At 42.5% G+C, this 27,449-nt stretch overlaps 1 protein-coding gene across 1 annotated transcript in view; it reads right to left on the reverse strand.

Annotated features, from left to right (window-relative positions):
* The window catches only part of Chmp4b (charged multivesicular body protein 4B), a 40,396-nt gene extending 21,157 nt beyond the window's left edge, over positions 1–19,239 (reverse strand). Inside the window, exon 1 of the mRNA XM_003467675.5 lies at positions 18,880–19,239. Coding sequence (XP_003467723.1) covers positions 18,880–19,069 — 190 coding nt within the window. The 5' untranslated portion in view covers positions 19,070–19,239. The remainder of the gene's footprint in view (positions 1–18,879) is intronic.
* Between the last annotated feature and the right edge of the window lie 8,210 nt (positions 19,240–27,449).

Here is a 27,449-nt window from a genome sequence, read left to right on the forward strand (position 1 = left end):
GACAGGCTCTTGGCTGGGACAGAGGGGAAACAGCCTGCCTAGGTCTCTGTTCCCAGACTGATGTACTGTTCCTTTTCCAACTGGCTTTTTTTCCTCTGCTTCCAGCTGAATGTATGTCAACAAGAGCCCCTTCTGCCTGAGCAAGCACAACTGTGCCCTGGCAACTGCGATGACAACATAGATCCGGAAGCTGGGGCAGTTTATGGGGTGGGGTTGTTAGGAAAGAGGACTAACTGTCAGCAGAAGCAAAGGGGAAGCCAAACCAGCCTATTCTTCCTTTGTATCAAAGACACAATGTGGGGCTACACAGCCAAACCATGCTCCCTGCACAAATGTCAGCAAGGAAATAAAGGGAAGAGGAGACGGGCGAGCTGGTTCTCCTCTAGGAAACAGAAGCCTTGCCTCAGCCAAGAAAAGATAGGGCATAAAACTTCAAAGTCCTAGAAATCTGTTTATTTCCTTTTTACACTCCATACAATATAACTAGCAGAGACAGTGTCCTATTGCTCTGTGTACCAGTGGTATACAGGAGGTGCTCAGTGACTGTTAGCTGGACAAACTCTCAGAAAGAGTAAAGGGGTATGGGTGGGGGTGAGGGGGGTGCCTAACACTGGAAGCCAGCTCTGCCTTCTCCACAAGCAGGAAATACTGAGCAGAGCAGCAGGCTCTACCAGATAGGAGGAGAAATGATGGGACAGTTGTTTTCCTAAGAAGCAATCCTGTCAAGCCTAGGGCTGTGCAAACACAGCAGGCCTCCATGGTGATAGGGTGGGGCAGGACTGTGATTATAGCTGAGCCACAGCACACAGCCTTCAGGAAGAGAGTGAATGGTTGGCTAGTCATGAGCACTTGACCCCAGCAGCCAATCAGAATCTCCTGGGGTGATTTTTTTTTTTTTTCTACAGTGGGTGAACAAACGTGGGAGTTGGGGTGATGGAGGGACTTTTCCCTCCAGGAACCAGAACTGTAAACCACAGTGACTGCTGTAGTTCTGGCCACACTCATAAAAAAAAATCAGTCAGTATAAATGAAGTCAATGGCCAGAAAGAGACCTGCTCCACCCTGCCCTTTTGCACTGTCATATATGTAAGTACATGAATACTCTTTCTGCAGAGTTAAAATTGGGGGGAGGGCACACCCTGAGGCAGGAGGACAGAGGATCAGGATCACTGTGAGTTCAAAGCCTGTCTGAAACACACAAGGTGACCCTGTCTCAAATAAATAAATAAATAATAGTTTGACTCCAGAGGCCTTATTACTATTATGTTCCCATTTTACAGTTGAGAACACAGGCTACCAGAGGTCAAACAGCTAACATTAATGGCAGGAATCAAATATATGTACTGTTTTGCTTTAAGAGTAAAAATTGATCAGTACAATGTGAATGTACTTAATGCCAGAGAACTGCACATTTCTAAATGTTAAAGTGGGAAATTTTATGTTACATATATGCTAAACAACAAAAACAAGCTGGACATGGTGGTAGATGCCTGTAATTCTAGCACTTGGGAGGCTGAGGCAGGAGGATCACTGTGTGTTTGAGGCCAGCCTGGGCTACACAATAAACTCAAGGCCAGCCTGAACTGCATAGTGAAACCCTGTCTTGAAAGAGACAGACAGAAAGAAAACACTGCAGGCTGGAAGTATAGCTCCATGACAGAGTATGAATTTAACATGCAAAAAGCCAGCACCAAGACAAAAACAAAAACAAAAATAAAAGGTCATGAGTCTGCCGTTTGGCCCTCCCTGCTGAACACTATAGCTTATAAGCACATATGTGACAATAACAAAACTAGAGGACTAACTCCAAACTGCACAGAATTACCAGAAACTGAGATGCAAAGAGAAAATAATCTGTTCCCTTGCATAATTAACAATGGTGCCAAATTACAATCTGACTGCAGAGAAGAGAGTGCACAGACAACAAGCTTTCTTCTCATAAAAACAGTCTCCAGGACCCAAGAGCTTAGTCAAAGAACCAAAATATAAGGAGTACTAGACAGCAAGCAGCCCAGGCCCCAAGAATTCACAAGTTAAAGCTGTAACCCATAAGGTGACTGGTGGGTTTGGAGGTGGCTTTTAAGTGGTAATTAAAGCTAAATGAGATCATATGGGTGGTGCCCTGATGCACAGGACGAGTGGCTTTATATGATACCCATCTACCCAACAGCATAAAAACTCAACAAGGAAAAGCTATGAGGACACAGAGACAAAGCCTCACCAAAACTCTAACCACCTAGCACCTTGATCTTGAATTTCCAGTCTCCAGAACTGAGAAAATAAATTTCTATTAAGCTATGTGGTCTATGGAATTTTGTTAAGGCAGTCTGAGCTTACTGAGCACTGAAAATTCTCCAGCCTGAAGAATCTTTAATCTTAGCCTTAGTAGCCCCTGTTGGTTCCTGGGCTCCCAAACCCCTCCCCTCAGATAACTGACAGCCTGTCTTCCCTGCCTCTCTTCCCACTTAGGCAGCTTCACATTCCTGGCTTCTAATGGTGGGGGGCTGTGCGAGGGGGTGCTCATGATACACCATTCAGCTCTCTCAGCCAAAGTCCTCATGCTCTACCAGACAAAGAGACCTGGTTCTGTCTCCATCCGTGCTGCTGGCCAGTTGTGGTCTAAAGTCTTAGTTTTGTTCATTTCTAAAATGAGGTAAAGAAATACACTGGCGGGGGGGTGTCTCTGGTCCCTTATATTTCTAAGACTCATTAGCCCCAAATAAGATTCTGCCAGCCTGAGCCTTCTATTCCCCTATCCAGCTTTGTAGAAAGAGACCGTGATGAAGCCCTGTGACAGTCAGATATCCCAAGGTGGGTGCTGTTCCTCACACTGACCTGAGACAGTGGCCTAACTACCTTTCTTTAAGGAAAGGCATCACGCTGTGGACAAGGCCATTCTCCTACCAACCATACAGCTTTACATCTTTATTAGTAATTAAAACAGAAACTTGTTTCTCATGCCAAAAAGTTCAGAAAAAACTTTCTTAAGTCTGTTTTCACTTAAGAAATAGAAAATTCTGTTTCAATTATTCAGTCAAAGAGGTAGAGAAATTCAGGTCAAAATTATCCCAGATTTGTGGTCTCACACTCTTAAGACCTAAGACAGAGTCAGCTCCTTATATCCTGGGATCAAAGGAGGAGACAGAGGTGCTTCTTGTTTTTGCTTTCCCCCCACACTGTCCCAGGGAACACACCTGCTTCCCAGGGGAGGTGAAGTCTGAGCAACCCCAACACCAGAGGCCAATCTTCAGTTAGGCCAGCTCCTCTATTAAAAAGCTAGCTGGAAGGCGCTACAGTTCAAATGCATTTCAGGCACTGAAAGTTAGCAGGGCATGGTAGCACAGGCCTAAATCCCACACACTGAGACTGAGACAGGAGGAAATGTCTATGCCCTTCTTGCTCTCTTTATTCTTTCTTTTTCAGTCCAAGAATTGAACCAGGGATGTTTGATCACTGAACTACATTCTCAACCAGCCCCCCACTCTCTTTTTGGTACTTGGGGCCTTCACAGTGGGCTACTGTGGGAAAAGAAAGTCTTTTCTGTAAAAGGAAATAATTAAAGTCCATCTTATAAGAATTCCTATTTTTATAAAGTGCACATGTGCTTGTTTCACCATTTCTTGAAAACTTGAGACAAAGGGCTATGAGCTGTCCACCTGCCAAAAGGCCTACATGCCTGTGTACCTGACTTAAAGCTTTGTAACAAAGGGCTTTCCAGAACACAGAACTTACTTTGCCCAGCAACCATGACCTCACTAAACTAGCCAATCAGGTCAGAATGCAAGGCCACACTCCCACCAACAGAGCAGGGCATGGCGCCAATGGGCACATTAGGGATAGAATGTGGGCAAACCACTGGCTCAGTGTGCGTGCCCTTTGCCAACCTTTGGCTGACAACATACCTTTCTGCAGAAGTTAGCCTTGCCAAAAAACTCTTCAAAAGTCTGACTTCTTTTGTCCTGTTTGCAACATTAGAAAATTTGCCTCCCACAGCTATATCCCCAGCCCTTCTGCTATTTTTTATTTTGAGACAGGGCCTCCATAAGTTACTAAATTGCCCAGGCTGGGATCTCCTGCCTTAGTCTCCCAGAGTGTGGAATTGCAGGCATATGCCACCATACTCTGCTCCTTTTTTAACTTTGAGACACGGTTTCATTAAATTGCCAAGACAGGACTCAAAATTTTCTGGTCTCAGCCTCTCTAAGGCCTGGGATTACTAACACACCAGCTCCTTCCCCCGATTTTTCCCTTGCACTAGTCATAATTGCTGATAAACTGTGAGCTCAAAAGAGAGGCCAGCCATTCTTTATTTCTCTGCTACCAACAACACATAGCATAGCACCCTGCACTACAACGTGTTTGGGTAACAAGTCAGAAGAGCAAGAGAAAATCTCTGAGCTTCTTAAAGTGGCTGGATTAAACAAACACTGCTCCCTTCTCAAGTCCTGAGCTGCTATAAAAATCATCAAGATTGCCAGAGAATTGGAAATGTTCTAGAACTTGATCTGGATGGTAGACAAGTGTGCATATTGGTAGAAATTCACAGAGGTGTACACCTAAGACTCATCTGATAGCCATGGGTACTCAAACCCTCAATGTGGACCTATATTCCCAGTGCTCTGAGAGGCTGAGGTAGGAGGATCCGAAGTTCAAATCCAGCCCGAGTTACCTGGCCACTTAGTGAGATCCTGTTTCAAAACAAAAAACAGAAGAAGGTCTGAGATGTAGCTCAATGTGAAGGTTCTTGGTACAGTCTCCGTACCACAAAACAAAAGGGGGTAGGGATCTCAACTATTTTACTGCATTATACCTCAAAAAAACCTGTTACTTTACATGTAAACCAATTTTTTCTTAGGCCCTTTAAAGACTTTCTAATTCTCCTGAATGTCCTATAAAATGGTCTAGAAGGAGGAATGATCTTGATCTGCTGCATGAGGGGAAGCTGCAACACAGCTTGGTCACACAGTCACAAACACTTCAGCAAAGAGGTTTGTGATCCTCCTGCCAAACCACTGGCAGCCACTTATAACTGCAAAGAAAACCACCCCCTGAAATAGCAACTGCTTGCTCTTCCTCTCCTGTCTGCTGGCTTTCTGTAAGCAACTTCAGCTTAAAAGGCATCCTGGCAGCGCTGGGCACCTGCCACCATGGCATCTGTGGAGGTGCAATGAAGCAGCAGAACTCACTGGAAGAGACAGGAACCATGGGTTCCAGTCCCAGTTTTTCCTTACATGAGCTGTGTCACTTTTCACAGGCCTGGGATTTCCCTCAATATAGGCAAGAGGAGCTGAAGAGTGATTTTCCAAAGCTCCTTAGGCCATATGCAAGTACTGCACAAGTTAATAAAAGGGAGAGAGCTGCTTTAAGGGATACTTGTGGGGCCTTGGTTTTAGAGGTCCTGATTTAGAAGCAGGTGGGTAAATGTTTTCCACCTTCCTAAGAGGCTTAGCTACTCACAGTGGGCCAGGACTTACACTAAGCACACAGGCCTTTGCAAGCAAAGCTGGCTGCTCTTCGCCCCACTCCCAGCATCACCATCCTAAATTAGAGGAGATTTCACTAAAACCACCCACGCCAGGCCATCCTCTGGCACTGGTTCCTTCTCCATATTCTAACACAGGAGACAGATCCATCCTGGCCCCACAGGTGGTCAGCAAGGCAGTGAAGTTGTGTCAAAGGATTCAGTCATGGTCACTGCTATGTTTCTGGCTTGTAGCGCTGAGGCTGCTCAGGCCCTGCAGAAATCTGTGCCTGATTTGTCAAAAGCTGACAGTAAAATCAGAGGCAGGCTACTGATCCAAATAAGGCTTGGGTGCCAGGAGAGACACCCTCAGAGTCCACATTGCTCACCTGTTCGAAAGCCCAAGGAACAGCTGGAAGTCAGTATTCAGCTCTGAACCAGGGAATCAAAATGGAAAAAGGAGCCTGCCTCAACTTTTACAATGAGCTGTTAACAGACAACAAACGCCAAACTACTCCATCTTTTATGCAGTAAAACTGCTTGGCGCATACCTGGCTCTCTGGAGGGTTACTATAATATGCCTCTTGTTGACTCAGAGTATGGGAGAGCAGAAATCTTAGCACTCCATGCACCCTTGTCATTTTGTAGTTGAGAAAATAAGGGCCCCACAATGAGAAGGCACTTGTCCAAACACACACAGCCACAGCCAGAACTAGAGTCTTGAAGCCTTAGGGCTCTGCTAGACTCTCCTGGGTGATAGGGGTGTACTGAGGAGCAGGAATGTTAACGAGAGGTTGGGAACTCAGGAAAAGGGAGAGGAGGAATAAGTTCTCAGATTTCTGTGAAGGGGACACCAGAGTCTGAGCTAAATTTGAAATGTGTGGCCTTAGACGCCAACCTGGCATAATCTCAGCACTCAAGGAATGAGGCAGGGTGGCCACTATGTGTTCAACAGCAGCCAGGGCTGCACAGTAAATTCAAAATCAGCTATGTAGTGGAATCCCCTAGCCCCCATCTCAAAAAGCAAAACAAACAAACAAAAGAAATACAGGTCAATATGGCACGATGCCAAACACCTATAATCTAGCACTCAAGAGGTTGAGGCAGAAGAACTGAAATTTGAGACATGCCTGGCCTACAAAGGGAGACTCTGCCTCAAAAAAGCAAAACAAAAAAGAAACAGAGGTCACTAATACCCAACAGAAATAACCAGCTGTTTTAAAAAATCAAAGATATACATGAAGAGATTAAATTCTGTGGTCCTGAAGATCACAGCTACTTGAGTGAATCAGGCAGCTAGGAGAGAAACAAGGGCCTGCCTATGAACCGAGGTGTTGTGGGACTAGTTTCAACAGGGAAGACCTTCCTGCTTACCTCTAACTTGAGATAACCTCAGCATGGAGAAAACCTACTGTTCCATCTCATCCCAGCTGCCCAGAATGTGCTGAGCAGAAGGGGAATCCAGAAGTGACTAGAGTCATGGGAATTCCACCTCAAGTAGTGAGGGCAGAAGATGAACCAATGGAGAATTCCACCAGGGCACTAAGGGGCAGTGGTTGCTGCCCTCCACACACACACTGCTCTCTAGATACAGAAAGTATCCCTACTGCATGTGCCTCACAAATTCAACCTAACACAAAATTCAACTAAGCACCCAGAGCCTCCACTGGTAGGCAGACCTCCCACCTTTCCAGGTCCTCTCCACTTGGGCTGCCACCAGTCCTCCTGACTCCTACAACCTTCCCACAACCCCAGCACACACAGCACAGGCTTCTCCCTGTCCACACCCTCTTCTGAGCAATCCCTTCTGCTGCAACAGCCTATGCCTCTTCCATCCTAGATTCTATTCATCTGTCATCATCTGTTGGGCCCTGGCAGGGTCCAAGTCTCCCAGTTGAACTCATTTCTCTCTCCTCCTCTCCACCATACTGTGAATACCAACAACAGTGAGCCTTATCGAGCCTTATTTTAGAGATAGCTGGGCACTGTGTGTCCTTTTCTCCAGTGCCCAGCAGTGTGGGAGCTCCTGGAGAATAAGAATTAAGAACTCCATGTCCCATAGAGTCCCACAGGTGCGGTTCCACAGCGAGTGCACATGATATTTGTCTAATTGGGTGGAATTTTTTACCACCTTCATCTCACAAAAACAGCCTCATCCTGGGTGCCAAGCAGGATTTCTACACTCTAACCTGGGAGTGGCTGGCCCTTTTTTAGGGCCCCTTTGTGTGGCCTGGCCTCTTATCTCTCAAATAAGAGTAATGGTTTTGTCAGAGAAGTTGAGTGCTTCAAAATGAAAGACTCTGGAAACACAGGTTTTCAAGTTCAAGGCCATTATCTTAAACTCCCCTTAGACTCATAGACCATTTACCAACTAATGCTAGAAACTTAAAGCTTGTTTCTAGCCAAATGCCTCTTCTTTGATGACAATGCCCTTGTGTATAGCTGTTGAGAGAGCTGCACTAAGGACTCTGGGTAGCTTATTGGCTTTTTGCTCCCAGAGTGTAGGGATTTCCATTTCAAGTGTGGAAATAGTTCATGGTTTCAAGAAAAGCCCAGCGTTCAGGCTTGTTGCTCTTTCAAATCTCCTGGCATAACTCCTGGCATAGTTCTCAACCTATGGTTTGTGAGCTCAGATACCACTCTGGTGCTGTGGATGTGCTTAAGCACTGGCTGCACACTAAATGAGGACTATATCACATGCTAACATAAGAATAAGCATCTACCGCTGGCCCATCTCCTTCCACATGTATCAGGCACAGTCTGAAAACAAGAGTCATAGTTGAGACAGGAAGACAACAACTTTGAGCCTAGTAGGGTAACTTAGCAAGACTCTATCTTAAAATAAAAAATGGGCTAGAGACATAGCTCAGAGCAAAGGTTCTGGGTTCAATCTCCAATACTGCCAAAACGAAAAAGTACTCTAACAGGTGTTCCCACTCCTATTCTTTATGATCCCCTTTTCCTTAAGCCAGCTTCTAAAGTTCTATACTGGTATCTGCCACATCTCACAAACCCTAGAAAGGTGATGATGAACCTTTTAGAGCTTTCAATGACATTAACAGCTCACTGTGGTACACGTGCCATAGGTTCACCACCACCACCCTAGGACAATAGTGCTCAACTAAGTAGCTTTTGCCCTCCCAGGAGACATATGACAATACCTGGAGACATTCATAATTGCATCTGCTAAACATCCTACAATACACAGAATAAGGCTTCAACAACAGAGAATCACCCAGTCCAAAATGTCATAGTGCCAAGACTGCTTTAGAAGCCAGAAAAAATAAGCCTAGCATAAGGAAAGATGGAAATCAAGCAGGGAAATGCACAATGCTGTTGTCACTGCAGACTACAAATGCGCACAAATGACTAAAGGTTCTTAAACCATTAAAAACACTGTGAACAGTCATCTTTTCTTCAGTCCTGGTCCCACTGTGTAGAGCATCATTCGATCACCCCAAGGATCCCCTACCCAAGCCATCCTCCTCAGCATGGCCCATGCCAGTCCTGACACCCAGCCTTGCTTTAGCTTGCAGGGGACTCTAAGCTTCAGCATGAACAGGAAGCAGCCAGCATGGCAGCACAACACACCAGGAAAACACTAGATTTACGGCCTAAAGAGTGTTCTAGCCTTAACTGTGCCTTTAGGAAACCCACCTAACCACTACAAGCCTAATTTTCTCTTCTGCAAAATGTGGCTAAAAAATCACAGGCTTCTCTATTTAACTTATAAGGCTTCTAGATTATGTATGTGAAAGTGTTTTGGAAGCCATAAAATTCTGTTTAAATGTGAAGCATTGCTCTGTAGATGCTCACACTGTGAAGGATACATTATTTTAAAAAAATCCATTCCCAATGATAAGATTCTATCCACTGGGTTTTTTTTGTCTTTTTCCTTTTTATCGGTACCAGGGATCGAACTCACGACTGCCTGCTTGCAAGGCAGGTGCTTATGCCGCTGAGCTAAATCCCCAGCCCCCTATCCACTGGTATTTATGAGCAATCAAGAATACAGAGTTCTGACCTCTGAGGGAACACCAAGGACACCAGAATCCACTGTGATGCAGTCCACTCCAGGCTCCAAGGCATAAAACTGGGACCTACAAGTGATTCGTGCAATCAGAACCTAAGCTTTTTCATCTCCAAAATGGGATAAGCATCTCTTAAGGCATGGGTTGTTTAAAAGATCAAATGTAATTGTGTTTGTTTTTTTTCTCCAAACAACTCTTTAAAAATTTGAAACCCAATGGTTTGATTTTTTTTTTTTTTTCTTTTGGTACTGGGAATCTAACTTAAGACCTCATGCTTGCCATGCAGGCCCTGTGCCACTGAGCTGTATCCTGGCACCCAGTGCTTTTTAGAATGACGAAAATAACTGTTGTTATACTAAAGCCTAGGCAGCACTACAGGGTATGCAGCTGTGACCCTAGCCCTGTCTAGAAGTAACAAGCTGAATGGCAGGCAGGCTGATACCAGTTCCCTCCTCTGCATGGTCACAGAAGGCTATCAGTGCCCATTACAGTTTGACACTCAAACCTCCCAATTCTGTACTTACTGAGCAATCTGACAACCTGCTTCCTGTGTACAAGATTCTAATGGGAAAAATGCTCTGGAGAGGTAAGAGCAACTAATCCACTGGAGAAAGAATTAGGAAACTAGCAATCATTCAGGATTTAACATGTTCCTACCGGCTCGAACCACTGGTGGCACATGCATGACTATCCCATTGGTCAGCTTATACCACCAGTGGTACAAACAGATCTAATCACTTCTATTGGTCTTTTTACTAACAAAATTAGTAAGAAGACCATAATATTCATATCAGTACTATTCATATCAATTTTTAAAATTATGATAAAGTTTTATTTAATTAAATTAAAATAAATTTATTTATATTCACAAATAGTTTATCAATAATTTTCTAAATTTTAACATAGAAATCTTAGAAGTATACACTGCTGATGTATATAATATGCATTTATAACTACTGTGCCACAAATTAGCTATAATACACTTTTTTATACCATTTTAATGTTTTCCTTAAGGAACTGTAATATGACAACAGTGGTATGTTAAATCAACACCTCTCTTTGCATTACTGTAATCAAAGACGCCTGAGTAGCAGTGGGCCACCTAATGGGACAGTCATGATGTATGTGATTTAAGCTTGCAAGGACAACTGAATTCAAATCGGAACCACCCAGCAATGAGACATATGAACTACAGCCCTGTCATGAGCATGTTAAGTGCGAGCCTTTTCAGTCACTGCCTTCAAGTCCTATCACTGTGATCATATCCCTCACAACATGATCATATCCCTCACTTCAGTAGGAAGTCACCAAGTAAATATTCCTTTAGGTCACCTAGTCTGAGTAGCAACTCCTTTCCAATGCCCTCCAGAGAATAACAGCCAGAGTACACACATGGACAAGTCTTGTTTCTGCTTTTATCAGATCGTATAAGGATTACAAGGAATTCATAATTTCTGCTTATATGGACAGTAAAGAATCTATTCCTCAGGTTTCTTATTTTCTACTTTCTTTTGTAGGAAGTAAGACAATAGTAACCAACTGATCTAACTAAATTAAGCAAATTAATGATCAGAATAAACTATGCCTTCAATTTAGTACTTCAAAGCTATTATTTTGCGACAAAACTTAAACATCGATCAATTCTTATCTCTTCACACACCACCCCCCCCACTTCTGATTCAGATAAAGCCTGTATGTATTCATTTAGGACAGGGTCTTGCTATATAGTTCAAACTGGCATTGAACTCACTAAGTAGCCCAGATGGATCTCAAATGCCCTTTAATCCTCCTGCTTCAGCCTCCTCCCACTACTAGAATTAAAGGCATGCCCCACCATCCCTGGCAGATACAATGGTTCTAATAAGTACTGTATATTTTTTCTGAATTACTGATTTTTCTGTCTTAGAAAACTTTCCTACTTATTCAAAATTACAAGCACTTATATATTTTTACTTCCGTTCTGCTTTGACATCCTAGCTCTCTTCCAAAATAACAATTCAATAAAACAAAATCTAAAATTTCTGTGCCATGAGATTGTTCCAGCTCCCTCCATGGCACATAAAGTACTCTGAATTCTGAATACGCTTCAAGACAGATCACTATGTAACTTGATTATCTATTTACCTGGCCAGCACTCTAACTAGACTTCAAGTTCCTCAGAGATGATGATCTGACTTCCTCTGCACTTAGCTAGTAACCAGGACAGTATCTGTCACATAGCTCCAATTAAAACATACTTATTTTATCAAATGGATTCATGAACAAAGCAAAAGTTTCCATCTATCCTCATTTAAGCTGAACACCTGAAATTAAATGTAGATGTCTAGCTAGACATCAGTAAATCTAAAAAATATCTAGAACTTCAACAAGGAATGTCCCAAATATCACAAGATATCTCAATTTGTTTCAAAATCCTCCTAAGCTCTAATGAGCACACAAACCACCCAGGGATCTCATCGAAATGGAGGTTCTGCTGTTAAGTCAGGATTGTAGCCTCAAAGTCTGCATTTTAGCAATTTCCAGAACTGAGTACCAAGGATATATAATAAATATTATATTCTGGTTTTTACAGCTTAAGAAGCTGAGGCTCAGAAATATGAGGAAACTTGCCTTGGATCCCAAAACTACTGCATGCAGGGGTGAAATGTGAACTCAGGATTTTTGGCCCCAAAGCCAGTATCACTGTAGTAACCTTTAGAGCTAGACAGCCACAACCAAAGAGATGCACAGTTTTCCTTCATTCCTCAAATAAGCACTCAAGTCAGCTTTGTCCTTTAAGGAAGGAGGAGGAGGTAGAGCTCCAAACACCAGCTATGAGAGAATCAAGCCAATCAGTGGCTCAGGTTAACTTCACCCATTCAGTCCTTCAGCTAAGACTCCTTACAAGTTGAACAAGAAGTTAGGGGTGTGGCTCAGTGGTAGAACAAGTACTTAGCATGGGAGGCCTAAGATTCAATCCCCAGCACCAAAAGAAAAAAGGAGAAGCAGTTCATGTTATAAGTTCCTTTATTAAAAGCCACAAAAGGGGCTGGGGATTTAGCTCAGCGGCATAAGTGCCTGCTTTGCAAGCAGGCAGTCGTGAGTTCAATCCCCAGTACCGATAAAAAGGAAAAAGACCAAAAAAAAAAAAAAGCCACAGAAGAATAACTAGTTTTACACGGCAGGAATCTGTCCCAGTGAAATGGGAATTACCAAAGCCAAAAACATACAGAGTCAAATTAATTACTAAATATATATCTTAGCCTTCATGTTCTGGGCTATTCTGCTCAGACCTTGGCTAGAAAGTTCTGAAACTAAGCTCATCACACACCTTGAAAGCAACACTGATGAAAAGAACGTTCAGGGGACAGTAACAAGGAAGGGACACAAACACTAGCCAGTGAACAGTCAGGGGAACAGAAGTGCAGGCTTGAGTTGTAAACATCATCTTTCTCCAACTGTCACCTGGAAGGAACATAAGGCCTATTCTTGGTGGCCATGGGATGTCGAATTAGCAACCAGTTTTCTGGTTCTCAGTTGCCCCAAGCAATCTGCCTTCAAGAAGACTCCACACTCTTTCCACCAGCCCCGGCTGCTTTCCTATGGAGCTACTACCCCACCTGCATTTAAAGTAGGTACTATACAAGACAGATCTTGGTTCCCAATAAGATAGATGACTGCACAAAGCTGTCCAAAGGCAGACTAGGCTGTGGTGTGGGACAGAAGAGCACCTAATACAAAGCCTGTCAGCAGAGGGATTCAACTGGTGGTTAATGGCTTGGCAGGAATACTGGGCTGGCTGGCTAAATGAGGACAAGCAACCCCAAAGAAAAATTAATCTTTTACTGTTGTGTTTTCCTCTAACACTTCATTTGTATACTTACTCTAGTTTGCCTTTCATCAGTTATTTGATTTGTGTGTCTTCCATGCTGAATTGAGCCACTGTAGGGAGAAAGCAGTGTCATATCCAGGATATCTTGTTGTGCCTAAGACCACTGGTAGGAAACCAAGGAGCATATTTCTCTCATGAGCCAGCCATTAGGCTTAGCACTTTGCAAAAAGCAATTCATTCCATCCCTTCCTAACAGCCCTATGAAGGAAGTAGTGATATTCCCTTTTTACAGATGAGTAGATGACACTCAGAAGAGGGTAGGTAACTGCCAAGGTTCTGCTGGTGAGTGGTAAAGCTACATGCAACACTGAATCTTCTGCCTATACCACCATATTGCCTTCCACCTAGAAGGAGCACAATAAAGTCTGCTGACTGGAGCCCAATACCTCAAAAGCCTGCCTGTACTTTACCAACCAGATCTGTGGTACCTTGATGCTCCATTCAAATTTTTGTTCCAATCTGATCATCCATTCAAAAAATGACCAATCTAAAGTTATTGCCTTTCAGTACCTTCTCTCTCACTCGCTCAATTTTAAAGAGCACAGAACAATTCTGGGAAAGAAGACCAAGTTTTCATAGATCTTTTCTCCTCCCAACAGACCCTGGAACCTTGTTAGGTACTGGCTCTCCACCTCAGATACTGGTGTCCTGCACACCTCCTCACAGGCTGTTCTCCAGAACATTATATTTACAACTCAACCCAGCTCTGGACAATTCCCCAGCCGTACAAGCTGGCTCAAAAGTCCTCTTGTTTAGTTAAAATTCCAAAGAAAATCTATCTTCAATTTCTAATCACATTATAAACCTGCTCTGCAAGTACTGAAAAAAAGAAGTAATCTCTGTGCTAAATGGGGCAAAAAGATTCTGTCATTTATATCAAAGATGCCAGTATGTTCGAACAGTCAACATGCAGGGCCTCTCTGACTCTTCACCTGTCTTAGTATATCAAACCCACTCTGGGCAACCTTTTCTTCAAACAGCATCAGCAAGGGACATTCCCAGTGCTCAGTTCTTTAGGTAGGTTTCAGGTTTTCCATGCTTGGGATGTTGGGATAGGAGATCCTGCCTACACATATACCATTAAAATACTATCGCTTTTAATGTGATATCTTGATATTCCAGAGAATCAAAAGGTCACCTTCATATAAATTTAACTTATTAAGATATCTTCCCATATGCTAGTGTTTCAGAGCAATTTTATTAAATATGAGAAACAATTTCGGGGGCTGGGGACTTAGCTCAGCAGCATAAGTGCCTGCCTTGCAAGCAGGCAGTCATGAGTTCGATCCCCGGTACCGATAAAAAGGAAAAAGACAAAAAAAAAAAAAAGAAAGAAAACCAATTTCAGCAATGAGCAGAACTAAATAAAGATATATTTCCCATGAGCTCCTGACCTCTCTACATCCATCAGATATTTTCAACTGAACCTAAGTTAACCTGTAAATGAGCTAATTTTATCTGTAAATCCATAGAAATGTACCAATGTTCAGTTTTTAACACACTCAGTTTTAATTTCCCAATCTCATACAGATTGCAGATATTTCCTTAGCAAGTTAACATGCCATAAAAAAAAAACAATCTTTGATATGTTTATTTTTCTTAGGGAGAAAACCAACACAGCACTGGTTACAAAGGTAACACAAACACTTAAGTTTGAAGCCAGGCATAGTGATGTACATCTGTACCACCAGTCTGGGTTACATAGTGAGCTCAAGGCCAGTCTGAACTACATAGTCTGCCTACAATCCAAATTTTTCTTTAGGTCTCTAACTGAAACCACTGCCTAGGGCACACTACAAATAATCCAGTTGGGTTTATGAGGTTTGTTTTGTCTTTTTAACATATGGTTCCACTATGCAGTTCAGGCCGGCCTCAAACTAGCAGTACTCCCCCTGCCACCGTGTCCAGAACCCTAGGACTACACTATCCTGAAGTATCGCTCTGTTCTGTTTCTCAGTTTGCTATTAGATCACCATCCACCCAGTTATCCAAGTTGTTAACTCAAATTCTCCCTTCTTTCTTTCATCATACCCACTTTCACAATTTCAATAAACAAGGTCCCTGGTTCTCATTTCAAAGTCTATGATGTGCGCTAATTTCTTTTCCAGTATTCTATGCTTCTGTTCTAGACTCTTTGTTCCCACCTAAATAACTTTGAATCCCCCTATTACAATGATAATGGCAAGCATTTACTGATCTCTTACCATATGGCAGGCACTGGGCTAAGACCTTTACATACACACCATTTTTAATACCTTAAAACAGGTAACTGTGCTCCTGACCTACAGAAGACAAGAAACTTGCACCAGCCACACAGCTGGCAAGTAATAAAACAAAAGCTCTAGTTCAGGCCCCTGAAATTCTTATTCTTGGCCCTTACTGGACCTCTCTGCCTTAGTCCCTTGCTGGTCAGTGTATAGACCTTTGTTTACGCTGCTGCTGGAATGCTCTTTCAAAACTCCAAGCAGCGGGACGCACTGAGCATTCTGGTGGCACCCCTGTAATGCTAGCATTTAGGGGCCTGAGGCAGGAGGACTGCCATGGGCTCAAGATCAGCCCAGGCTACATTGTAAGTTCAACATCAGTATCAACTAAAGAGCATAACTCTATTTCCAAAACAAACAAAAAAATCCTAAGTAGAAGTTTCTCTCTGCTTTCAAAGACAGCTCTTTGCTCCTTTTTATGTCTAGGGCAGCAAGGTCCAAAGGCCTCTCTCCCATCACCCGTCCCACATCACACTCCAGCTAGAAGACACTCTCAGTGCTGGCCAAACACACCAAAATGCTGGCTGGCCCACATTATTCTCCACCCTCTACAAAATACGCCCCCAACCATCCTTCTTACCCTCTAGACAGGATCCTCCTCTTTGGGCCTCATGGACACACTCGTGCTTCAGCACGGATGTAATAATTATTCCCCACCACCACTCTCCCTCACATTTCCAACCCTCAATACCTAGAAGTGGTGTCTCATCTCTGATGTTCAAGGTCCCAGCAAAGTGGTGGGTCAACAAGTAGACCAAATTAACACCTTCCAGTACCATTCCAAAAAAGCAAGTAAAAAGACATTAGTAAGGGTAGCTTATAGCAGCTCCCGTCATCACAGGCAAACTCAAGAAGACAGAACACTCAAGCAAAGTTATTATCTGAGATTGGTACTCCAGTCTGCTGCAGCTTCTGTCCAAGCCTCTTGAAAGCCAATTTAATCACCTGTACACCTGCAGAAACTACAGGACAACTACACCCTGAGATGGGAGAAGGTAACCTGACACCCTCGCACACCACCCCGTGATGTTGAGAGCCTTCCAAAATGCACACCGGTAAAAACCTTGGCTCTTAATTACCAGTGAATTACAGACGATCCCGACTGAGAATCAGCAGAGAAAAAAGCTATAGACAGCAAAATACTGCCTGGCTTTCCATTTCCACACCACAACTGGAATCCAGACCACAGATGAATGTCTGCAACTGCCTGCTCATTGTGGTCTCCCCGCTCCCACCATCTTGCCAAAGAGCAGCCAAATGAGGTTTTGAAATTCTATCAATGATTAGAACACATCCCAGTATAATACTCTGCAAAAAGCATTCCATCCACATAGAATCTGAAACTTTTTTTTTTTTTTTTTTTTTTTTAGGAGACGGGGTCTTGCTATGCAGTTCAGGTTGGCCTAGAGTTCACTTTGCAGCCCAGCTGGCCTCAAACTCATGGTGATCCTACTGTCTCATTCTCCCAATTGCTGGGATTACAGGTGTGTACTACCACGCCCAGCTACTGAAACTTTTTATGACAACAAGTGCCTGCCTGGCAAGTGCTAGGTCATGAGTTTGATCCCCGGTATAATAAAAAAAGAATGTTCAAAAAAGTCCAACCACTTCCCCCATTTCACCTACTCTCCCTTCAATCACTACATCCCAGAAAAGGAAACTCTTTCAGTTTCTTAAATCTGACCAACTTCCAGCCTTTCTCCTATGCAGTTCTTCCTGCCTGATAAGCTCCTCCCCAAATGTTTTAAGTTCCTTCTTGAAGCTCATTTCAAGCTTTACCTTTCCAAAGAGGCCTTTTCTGACTGTGATACGCAAAGAGGCATCCCTTATGTCCATTAATCACTGTCAGATCATCTTTTTGTTTGCTTAATACTTATCACCAAGGGGCCAGAGATTTAGCTTAGTGGCACAGCACCTGCCTGGTAAGCATGAGGTCCTGAGTTCAATTCCCAGTACCCAGAAAAAAAATTACACATATTAGAAGCATCTCCAAAATGAGAGGGTTTTTTTTTTCATTTTCATTTGTTTCTGTCCCGCCCCTATGAGTATAGTTGCATTAAGCACTCAGAAAGAAATTCCAGAATATCTGTTTTAACTATTAACAGAAAAGCATCCTTCAGACTGGCTATTTTTGGAACGAAGAAAACATCTATTAGTCCATACTATGAAGTAGGCACTGTAAATTCATATTCTTCCTTTCAGATGGAAAATTAACTAGCTCAAGGTCACTGAGAAGACTTCACTAAAAGACTTCTGACTAAATGCCTAAATGACTGCTAAACCCCTTTTGCCCCTCTATTGAGGGAAGGACTGTTACTCACGTTGCCATAACCTAACCAAACATTTCTAAAATGTTGCTTTATAGTTACTAAAGCATTTTCACATTCATCTCAAAAATACAAAGCACTTGCTCAAAAAGTCATACAACAGGAAGTTCCTCAAGGATCGAATCAGGAGTGGGGAATGGGGAGGAGTCCAGCCGATGGAGTTCATAGCTCCCGTTAAAGAGGAATGGGGAAACGGTGAGTCACAGGGTGAAGGCTTGCAACATGGGAATCTCTTGATAAGGCCAAGGTATGAGGCAGCAAAAAGTGAATCACAAAACTGGAAAACTCCTTACGCCTCATAAAAAGCAAATACTAGCAGATAGACGGATGAAACTTAAGCCTCAAAAGGAAAGTTACTTGCTCAAATTCACGCAGCAAGTGAACAGAGTGGGAACCAGGGGTTTCTTTTCTCCCTCTTCTCTTTCCTTCTCTATTAAGGAGGCTTTTCAAGGAGACTCCTGAGTCGGGGCGAGGAAGAGCCAGGGCAGCTCAGACTCCACAGAAACCCGGAGAAAGCGAGGGTGGGAACAGAAGGCACAAAAACGTCAAGATGAAGGGCAGAAACGAGCCTAGGACAGGACAGAAGCAGTGGCTGGGAACGTGGGTGAGGCCCAAGAGAGAAGAAAAAGGAGGAAGAGAAAAGGTACAGTGTGAGAACGAAGCAAAATGTTGTGAGATCAAGGTCTGAAGGGGCCTGGCAGAGTGGGAAGAGCTTGAGGAGCAAGAGGTGGAATGAGTTTGACAGTGGAGAGCCCAAGACACTGGGAAGACACTGACGGTGGTCACACGGGAGGGTCCTGAACTCAGAAAGGCAGGGAAAGAGTTGTCAGAGCAGACGCGGAGACTAGTCAGGCGAAGCTCGGGTCGGAGGGCGGGGAGTCTGAGGGGAGGAAGTAAGGAGCCAGACGGGGCCCAGCCGCCTCACCGCGCTTGTTTTTGGTGCCGTGCTTCTTAGCGGCCGTCAATTCCTGCTCGATCTTCTTCTCCAGAAACTCCTGTTTCTTGCTTAGCATCTCCTCCGTATCCCGCAGCCGCTGGATCGCCTCTTGGGGGGTCGGGCCGCCCTTGCCGGCCTTCCCCCCTCCAGACCCAAACATCTTCCCGAACACCGACATGGTTTCTGCTCGCCGCGCCGGCCCTCGCCGCCCGCTCTGGATCGGCTCGGCTCGGCTCCGGCGCCCGCTCCCGGACCCGCCGCTCCCTGCCGCCGCAGGCCTCTCCTCCGCCTCCGCCCCGCAGCTGGGCCAGGCCGCGCCACCTCCCACAGGCCCCCACGCCCGGCCTGGCCGGCGTCAGGGCAACGCGCCGCTGACCACAGCTCCCGGCGTGCAACGCGCCGGCAGCGTCTCGAATCTAATGGAGGGAGGCGTGCTGCATGCCGGGAGACTATAGTCTTCCGGTTTGAGGCTGTCGGCGGCGCACTTTTTTAGTCCCACTAGGGTCAAAGGACAAGATGGTATGCTGGGAAATGTAGTCTTCATAGAACGTGTTCTGTAAGAGTGAATGAATAGGAATGAAAATAACAGTGTTAAAGATAAGAGTTGAGGTTGAAAGGGATGGAGCCTGCTTGTTATCCCAAAGCTCTGGGAGGCTGAGACAGGAGGATCGAAAGTTCGAGCCCAGACAGGTGATTTGGCAAGACTTTGTCTCAAATAAAAAATAAAAAAGAGTTGGGGATTGTAGGCAGGTTCTGAGTTCAATCCAAAAAATTCTAGATATCACCAAAAAAAGAAAAATAAACTGGAGGTGTTGTTCAGTGGTATAGCCGTAAAATCAATCCCCAGCACTCAAAATAATAACAATATCATGCAGTCTGTGATCCAGATACAATATTTTGCAAAGTGCTTTACATATATTATCACATTTAATTTTTATAAACTGCCAATGACAGATAATACTCGTTCCTATTTTATAGATGAATAAACCAAGACTCAGAGAAATGGAACAACTGTCTAGTGCAGCTTACTACTGTATTCCTATCTTTGCAAAAGCTGTTCACTTTACCTGGAATGATGTCTTTCTACTGTTTACTCACTACTTGGTTTTTTTAAATCTAGATGTTAGCTGCCTTGGCCCTGAACTTTAAAATTTTCAAAGCTTCACCTCTGCCTTAACTGCCTGGAAAAGTTACTTGGTAACAAACAGGACCTCCTGGAAGCTTGTGTGAAACAGAATTAAAGTACTTATTAGCATAGACCTGGGCACACAGCAGGCAGCATAGTGTGCACTCAACACTGTATATTTTATCCCCAGATGTTCTAGATCATTATTATGGGCAGTAATATGTATTTGAACCAGGGGGAGACTAACACTTTCAAAAGTAGAAGTGTCAAAGATGTTTTATTTCCCCCACAGCTGGTTGTAGGGATTTCATTGCTTTCCCTCAATTTTGCTGACAAGACTCACTTACTTGCACTGGCAGTGTATATAGCTCTGCAATAGAGTGCTTCCCAACTTGTATGAGGTTCTGGATTTGATCCCCACCACTAACAAAACTAAAGATCATGGCAGGCATGGTGGTATACACCTGTAATCCCAGCACTTGGGAGGCTGAGGCAGAAACAGCACCACAAATATCAGGCCAGTCCGAGCTGTATAGGAAGGCCCTATCTCAACCAAACAAACATAAGAACTAGGGTCACATCCCACATCTCCAAGGATGTGTTGTTGGGCATGGTAGCCCACACCTGGAATCCAAGCACTCTAGAGGCTGAGGCAGGAGGATTGCTGCAAGTTCAAAGCCAGCCGAGGCTACATAATGAGTTCAAGGCCAGCCTAAAAGACATAGTTAAACCCTGTTCCAAAAAACTATAAATAAATAAATAATAGTGTCTAATAGCTAATACTTTCTCCAAACCCACCATTCTAATTTGATGCTTTCAGACCTTTGAAATTGTTAGAAGACACAGTAAATCAGTTGTGAATAAGTATCTGAAGTGCTGTTCAACAAAGAAATAAAAGACGTTTTTAAAGGTCTTTTAACCTGGGGATATATAGCTAAGTGGCACAGCGCCTGCCTGGCAAATGTAAGGTCGTGAGTTCAGTTCCCAGTACAGATTTTTAAAAAGTCTTTTATATTCCTTCCTGGACCTTTCAAATATGTGAAGTTGCTTGGGAACGAAGTTTTTAGTAAATGAGAAATTCTCCTCTATTACTTTACATGAGTTAAACTTGTCTCTTCCCCCAGGCTAAAGTCTATGTATAGAAAAAGAAAGAAAGAAAGAATGCTAATGAGTATGGTGATGCATACCTGTAATCCCTGCTACTTTGGATGGCAAGTTTGGGGCCAGCCTTGGCAATTGAGAGAGACCCTGTCCACCAAAAAATAAAAAAAGGACTGAGTCTGTAAGCACACAAGGCCCCAGGTTCAATCCCTAGAACACACACACACACACATATGCATGTATGCATGGATACTGCAGACAAGCTAGGTCAATAACCCATTCATATCTAAGCAATCTGACTTCTTTCCTCTTAACTACATCATGCTACTCCCAAGCACAGAGACAATAACAAAATCCTTGCTGGGTTTGAGTCATTATCTCAAAACTACGTGAACAAACAGGTACTGTAGACCTCATCACCACTAATCTCATACTACTTGGGGGTAAACAGAGTAATAACAGAGCCCCTGATGTTGTAACTTCAGGAGCCTAGAAAAACATCTTGAAGATATCATAATAAAAAACTCAAATTCAGTCATTTCATTGGTGTGGTGGTGAATGTGCATGTGGGGATACCGGTGGTTGAATCCAAGATTAAGTTTGATACTCAAAACCAAATCTGAAACTCAGCTTGGTGGCTTATGCCTGTAACTCAACACTTGGGAGACTGAGGCAGAAATATCACCATTAGTTCAAGGCCAGTCTAAGCTGCATAGTGAGTTCAAGCCCAACCTGAACTATATAGCAAGACCTTGTCTCAAAAAACAAAAACTAAATAAATAAAAAGGGCTGAGAGTGTAGCTCAGTGAAAAGAGTTCAACCTGAGTTCAACCCTCAGTACAAATAAATATTTAAGAAAATAAAATAAACTTGGTGTCACGTAATTATGCTAAATTAGCAGAGGATTTTGGTTACTTTTAGTTGTAAAAGTCAACCATAGCATAACTGATATAGTGTCCTGATGAATAAAAGACTTTTAAACTAGGAATAGGAGAGAACTGCTCAACCTGATTAAAAGGTATCTGAAAAACTCACAGAAAATTTGAAAAAAGAAAAACCCACAGATGACATCATACTTTGTTGGGACATAATTGTATGATTAGTAAAGGCAGAGTTATAGAATAACAAACTTATATAAACGTTATAGCAGGTTTAAACCAAATAGTGCCCTCTGCCTAGCTAGGCTCTTCCTGCTGTCGTGTGACCATCCTGCTGAATTCAGCCAGCCTTGACTGTCTGGGTCCAGTCACCTTTCTTCTGATAATGCACTGGGCCAATTGGATTATTCTTAACTTATGCTTAACTTATGGAGGTGAAATGCAATTGGATGCCTATGGTGCTTTGGTGTTTCACTAACATTGCAGGTCTAGGGCCAGTGGTCTGATCATGGGTTTAGAGGATAGCAGCAGGCAGTGTGACATGAAGGGGGATCTCCTTTGAGGGTTGCAGCCATTGTTGATTCCCTATGGTCCTGTTTTGGAAGTCCTATATTGTTTCCATTGTTTTGTTGTTTATTCTCTTTTGTTTTGTTTGATTATGTCAAATATGATGGCAGGAGCAGCTGTTTCAAAGATAGCAACATATATTATGGTAGCAATTTTGGATTTACTATAGGCTTGTTTTGAAGTCCTTTATTGCATTAAATGTTTTGTTTTATTGTTTCTATTCTATTCTGTTCTGTTTGATTTTCATCATATCTGAAGTTATCTGCAGCTATTTTGAGGACCTCAAAAGGCATTATGGTAACTATTGTTGATTTCATAATGTTTTGAAGTCCCATATCTTTTACACTGGTTTGTTTTGATTGGTTTTATTCACTTTTATTCTCTTTAAAATAAAAATAAAAAAGATACTTTTTAACTCTGCTTGCTCCACTTGAACTCTCTCTCCTCCTCTCCAGGATATTCTCTATGTTAAGATAAACAATTCCAGGGCTGGGGATTTAGCTCAGTGGCATAAGCGCCTGCCTTGCAAGCAGACATTCATGAGTTTGATCCCTGGTACTGATAAAAAAAAAGATAAACAATTCCTTTTAAGTGCATGTATTTAGAGTAGTTTATCTGACAATATATGACTTAATTCAATCCATGTAATTGATCATGTAATTCCTTATATTGCCTGCTTGCAGACCATATTTAAACTGAACCCCAAAACTGCCTCAGTGCTGATGATTTGGAACTGAGATTCCCATCACCCCACTAGCATAATATATAGTTGCCTTCTAGATTCCTCAGGGCAAAGAATCTTTCATTTGATTTGACATTGATTTCTCTGTGACAACTTAAGAGTGAAAGACTGTACCATAAGAAGGTAGGTTCTTGAAATAGCTATAAAAAACCAACTACACGTGGAGAACATTGCTAAGGAAAGGAATCTCCTTTTCTACTTGAGAGAGGCCTAAATGCTAGTGGTAGAGCTATATGTCATGGGAGATTGGTGGACATCAATATAGAAGACCAACCACAAGAATAAAGGGAAGGTGGAGAATGGCAAGATGCAGAGGCAAGTGCAGCCCCCAGCCCACCCAGGACAGGCCTGGAACTCAACAAGATGGATGAACTTGGAAGTCAAACACTGCGACTTTCTGAAATGATAAAAACAGAAGTGAAAAAGCAAGTAGAAAAGGCTGTAAAGAAAATGATCTTGGGACCAGGGGTTTAGCTCAGAGGCACAAGCACCTGACTGGCAGGTGTGAGGTCATGAGTTCAATCCCAAGTACAAAAAGAAAGAAAGAAAGAAAGAAAGAAAGAAAGAAAGAAAGAAAGAAAGAAAGAAAGAAAGAAAATGATTTCTTGGGTACAAAAAGAAGTGATGCTTAAAATCAAACTACTAGTGAAGGCACAAATAAAAGAAAATATGAGCTTAGAAAAAAATGGAAACAAAAAATGTCCAACATAGGAGAGAAATCCTATGAATCCATGAAACAGGTCCAAAAAGAGATCCAAGAGATTAAAACCTCCATTGAAAATATATGCAACAGATTGAATGAAGGAAACGATAGAATTTCAGATCTTTGAAGCCAGAATTGCAGCTAGTGATTGTGAAAAGAAAGATAGCTTAAAAATAGCAGGAGACCATGAAAAATCAATCCAACAGATACAAGACAAAGCAGAGAAGATTAGCACAAAATTGACTGGAGTTAGTGAGAAAAGTTGAAGACAACACAAATGCCATAACAATCATAAATATATATGCATCTGATACAGGAGCACCCAAATATATGACAGTTATTGGTAGACATGGAAAATCAAACGAGCAATAACGTAATTGTAACAGGAGACCTGTGTCCCATTGTCACAGAGAGAAAGATCAACTAGACAGAAAATCAGCAAAGAAATATCAGAGCTGAACCAAAGCTGTGAACAAACGAACTTAATAAGAAGAAGCCATGCCCTGAAGCCCCACCACCTTTAGGAGAGCATCGGTGAACCACCGCCCTGTACCTCTTCACCACTGTAGGAACTCTGGATCAGAGAAACCCAGGTGCCTAGTCTAATCCCCTACACCAAGGGATTGACAGCCAATGCAGGAAGCACCCAAGTTGCAGTGACAGACTGATTCAGAGAAAATGTTAAGACAAAGGAGCAAAATTCAATCTCAGGCCTCCAGCCCACAGAGAACAAGTGCAGGAAACACCATGGAGATTAGAAGTCACACACCTGAAATTTCTGAAAAGATAACAACTGAAATAAAAAAGCAACATAGTTCTGTACTGTTTTGTTTATTTTACATGCCCATGTCTGATGGTCTGGACAGCTATTTTGAAGATAACAAGAGGCATTATGGTAGCCATTGTTAATTTCTTAATATCTTACTTTGAAGTCCTGTGTCATTTTCACTGTTTGGTTTGGTTTGGTTTTATTCTGTTTTATTTTGTTCAATTTTATTCTTTTTAAAATTAAAAAAGCAATTTTAAAAAAGAGTGAAAGACTGACCAGGCATGGTGATGGTAATCCTTGCACTGAGGAGGCTGAGGCAGGAGAATTGCTGGGAGTTCAAGGTCAGTTTGGACTACATAGGCAGGACCAGCCTGAACTACATAGCGAGACTCTGTCTCAAAAAAATAAAAATAAAAAATAGTGATAGGTGACAGTTTTCCTCCTAAGACCAGGAGGATGCCTGACAGGACAAGGGTGCCAAGTGTCATCACTTTTATAAAGCCTTATATTAAAAGTTCTTAGCCAGGTTTAGTGGTACAAACCTGTAATGCCAGCATTTGGAAGGCTGAGACAGGAGGATCTCCAAGAGTTGCAGGCTAGCCTGCAACTTAGTTACTTTTCTTGTTGCTGAGATAAAATACTCAAGACCCAAAGTTAAAGATGGAAGGTTTATTTAGCTCACAGTTTGTAGCAATTTCAGTCTATAATTGGTTGATTCCAAGGCAGAGTGGTAAATGGCAGAGGGGCAACAGTTCATGGAGCAGAAGACAGCAGAAGCAACAAGGAAGAGAATGAGACGAGCCTTTTTCTGTGCCTTGTATTGTATTCAGTCTCCTGGGATTAGGATGGTGCCAATCCAATCAGTGGATTATTCAGCAATGTCAGCATTGTACTATGAACCAATCACACACTCTAGATTCAGCTACCTCTGAAAAAACTCTGTGACCACATAAGGCTTTGGGAAGACATTTAGACACAAGCCACAACACTGGGCTATATAGTGAGTTCAAGTCCAGCCTGAACTGCATAGCGAAACCTTGTCTCAAAAAAAACAATAAATAAATAATTTTTAAAAATAATAAAAGTTCTTAAAGCCAGGGATGGCGGCACACTTCTGCAGTCTCAGAACACAGGAGACTAAGGTGGGAGGATCACCAAGAATTTACCAGCCTAGATTACAATGTAAGCTCAAGGCCAGCCTGAACTGTACAGTAAGAGCCTATATCAAAAAAACCAAAAAAAAAAAAAAAAAAAAAAAAAGTTCTTGCCGCCACAACTAGCCCCCCAAAAAAAGTACTCAGAAAAAAAGCAGTAAAACTATTTCTATTTAAAGGTGATATGATTTGATATGTAGAAAACTATGAAAAATCACAAAAGGTTATTAAAGCTAAAAATAAGCTCAAGAAAGCTGGGAGATAGTACATGATCAACACACAAAAAAGTCTATTATATTTCTTTATATTAGTAATTAATAATCTAAAAATATTAAGAAAATCTTCCCTTTTGTTTTCTTTTTTTGGGTATCTGAAATCAAACTCAGGACCTCACATTTGCAAAGTAGGCACTGCTGAGATATATCCTTAAAACAAAGAAAACACTCCCATTTACAATACCATCAAGCCAGGTGTGATGGCACATGCCTGTAATCCCAGCACTCAGAAGGCTGAGGTAGGAGGATCACCACGAGTTCAAGGATGCAAGTTCAAGACAGCATAGTGAGACCTTGACTCAAAAAAAAAAAAATAGTCAAACAGAAAAAAATATATAAGGCCCACAGGATAAACTGCAAGTTTTTTTGTTTGTTTGTTTTTTTGTCTTTTTCTTTTTTATTGGTACCAGGGATCGAACTCACGACTGCCTGCTTGTAAGGCAGGCGCTTATGCCACTGAGCTAAATCCCCAGCCTCTAAACTGCAAGTTTTAAAGTGTTTGTATTGCATGTGGAAAAAGAAAGAAAAAACTACTTAGGAATAAATTTAACCGAGATAATGGAAATCTTACGCTCTGAAAATTACAAATTATTGTTGAAAGAAATTAAGTAAGACCTAAATAAATAGAAAGCCATCCTATGTTCAGGGATTGGAGAATCTAATAATGTTGAGAGAACAAAACTTTTCTAATTGATCTATAACCTCAGTGAAACTTATCAAATTCTTTGTTTACTTGTTTTTGAGACAGCGTCTTGCTATGTAGGTCAGGCTTGCCTTGAACTCACTATGCAATGCAGACTGGGATCCAACTCCAGCTATCTTCCTGCCAGAGTCCCCCAAGTGCTGGCACTACAGGTGTGCACCACCACACCCAGCACCCTCGTCAAATTCTGAGATGTCCTTTTTTTTTTCATAAAATCAGACACATTGATCCCAAAATTCATGTGGAATTCAAGAGGCTCTTAATAATCAAAACAATGTTCACAAAGAAAAGTTGAGGGACCCACATTTTCTGATTTCAAAATATACTAGAAAGCCAACTACAACGGCACACACTTAATAATTCCAGGTATTCGGGAAGTGGAAGCAGGAGGACTTGCCCTTTGACCTGGACAACTCTGTATAACTATCTCTTAAAAAACAAAAGCAGGGCTGGGGATTTACCTCAGCAGCATAAGCACCTACCTGGAAAGCACAAGGTTGTGAGTTTGAACCATGATACAAAAAAAAAAAGCCAAGTGTG

This window comes from Cavia porcellus, unplaced genomic scaffold (assembly GCF_034190915.1).
Source record: "Cavia porcellus strain 051 isolate PalLab524CR breed Dunkin Hartley unplaced genomic scaffold, mCavPor4.1 scaffold_5, whole genome shotgun sequence".
Classification (NCBI taxonomy): Eukaryota; Metazoa; Chordata; class Mammalia; order Rodentia; family Caviidae; genus Cavia; species Cavia porcellus.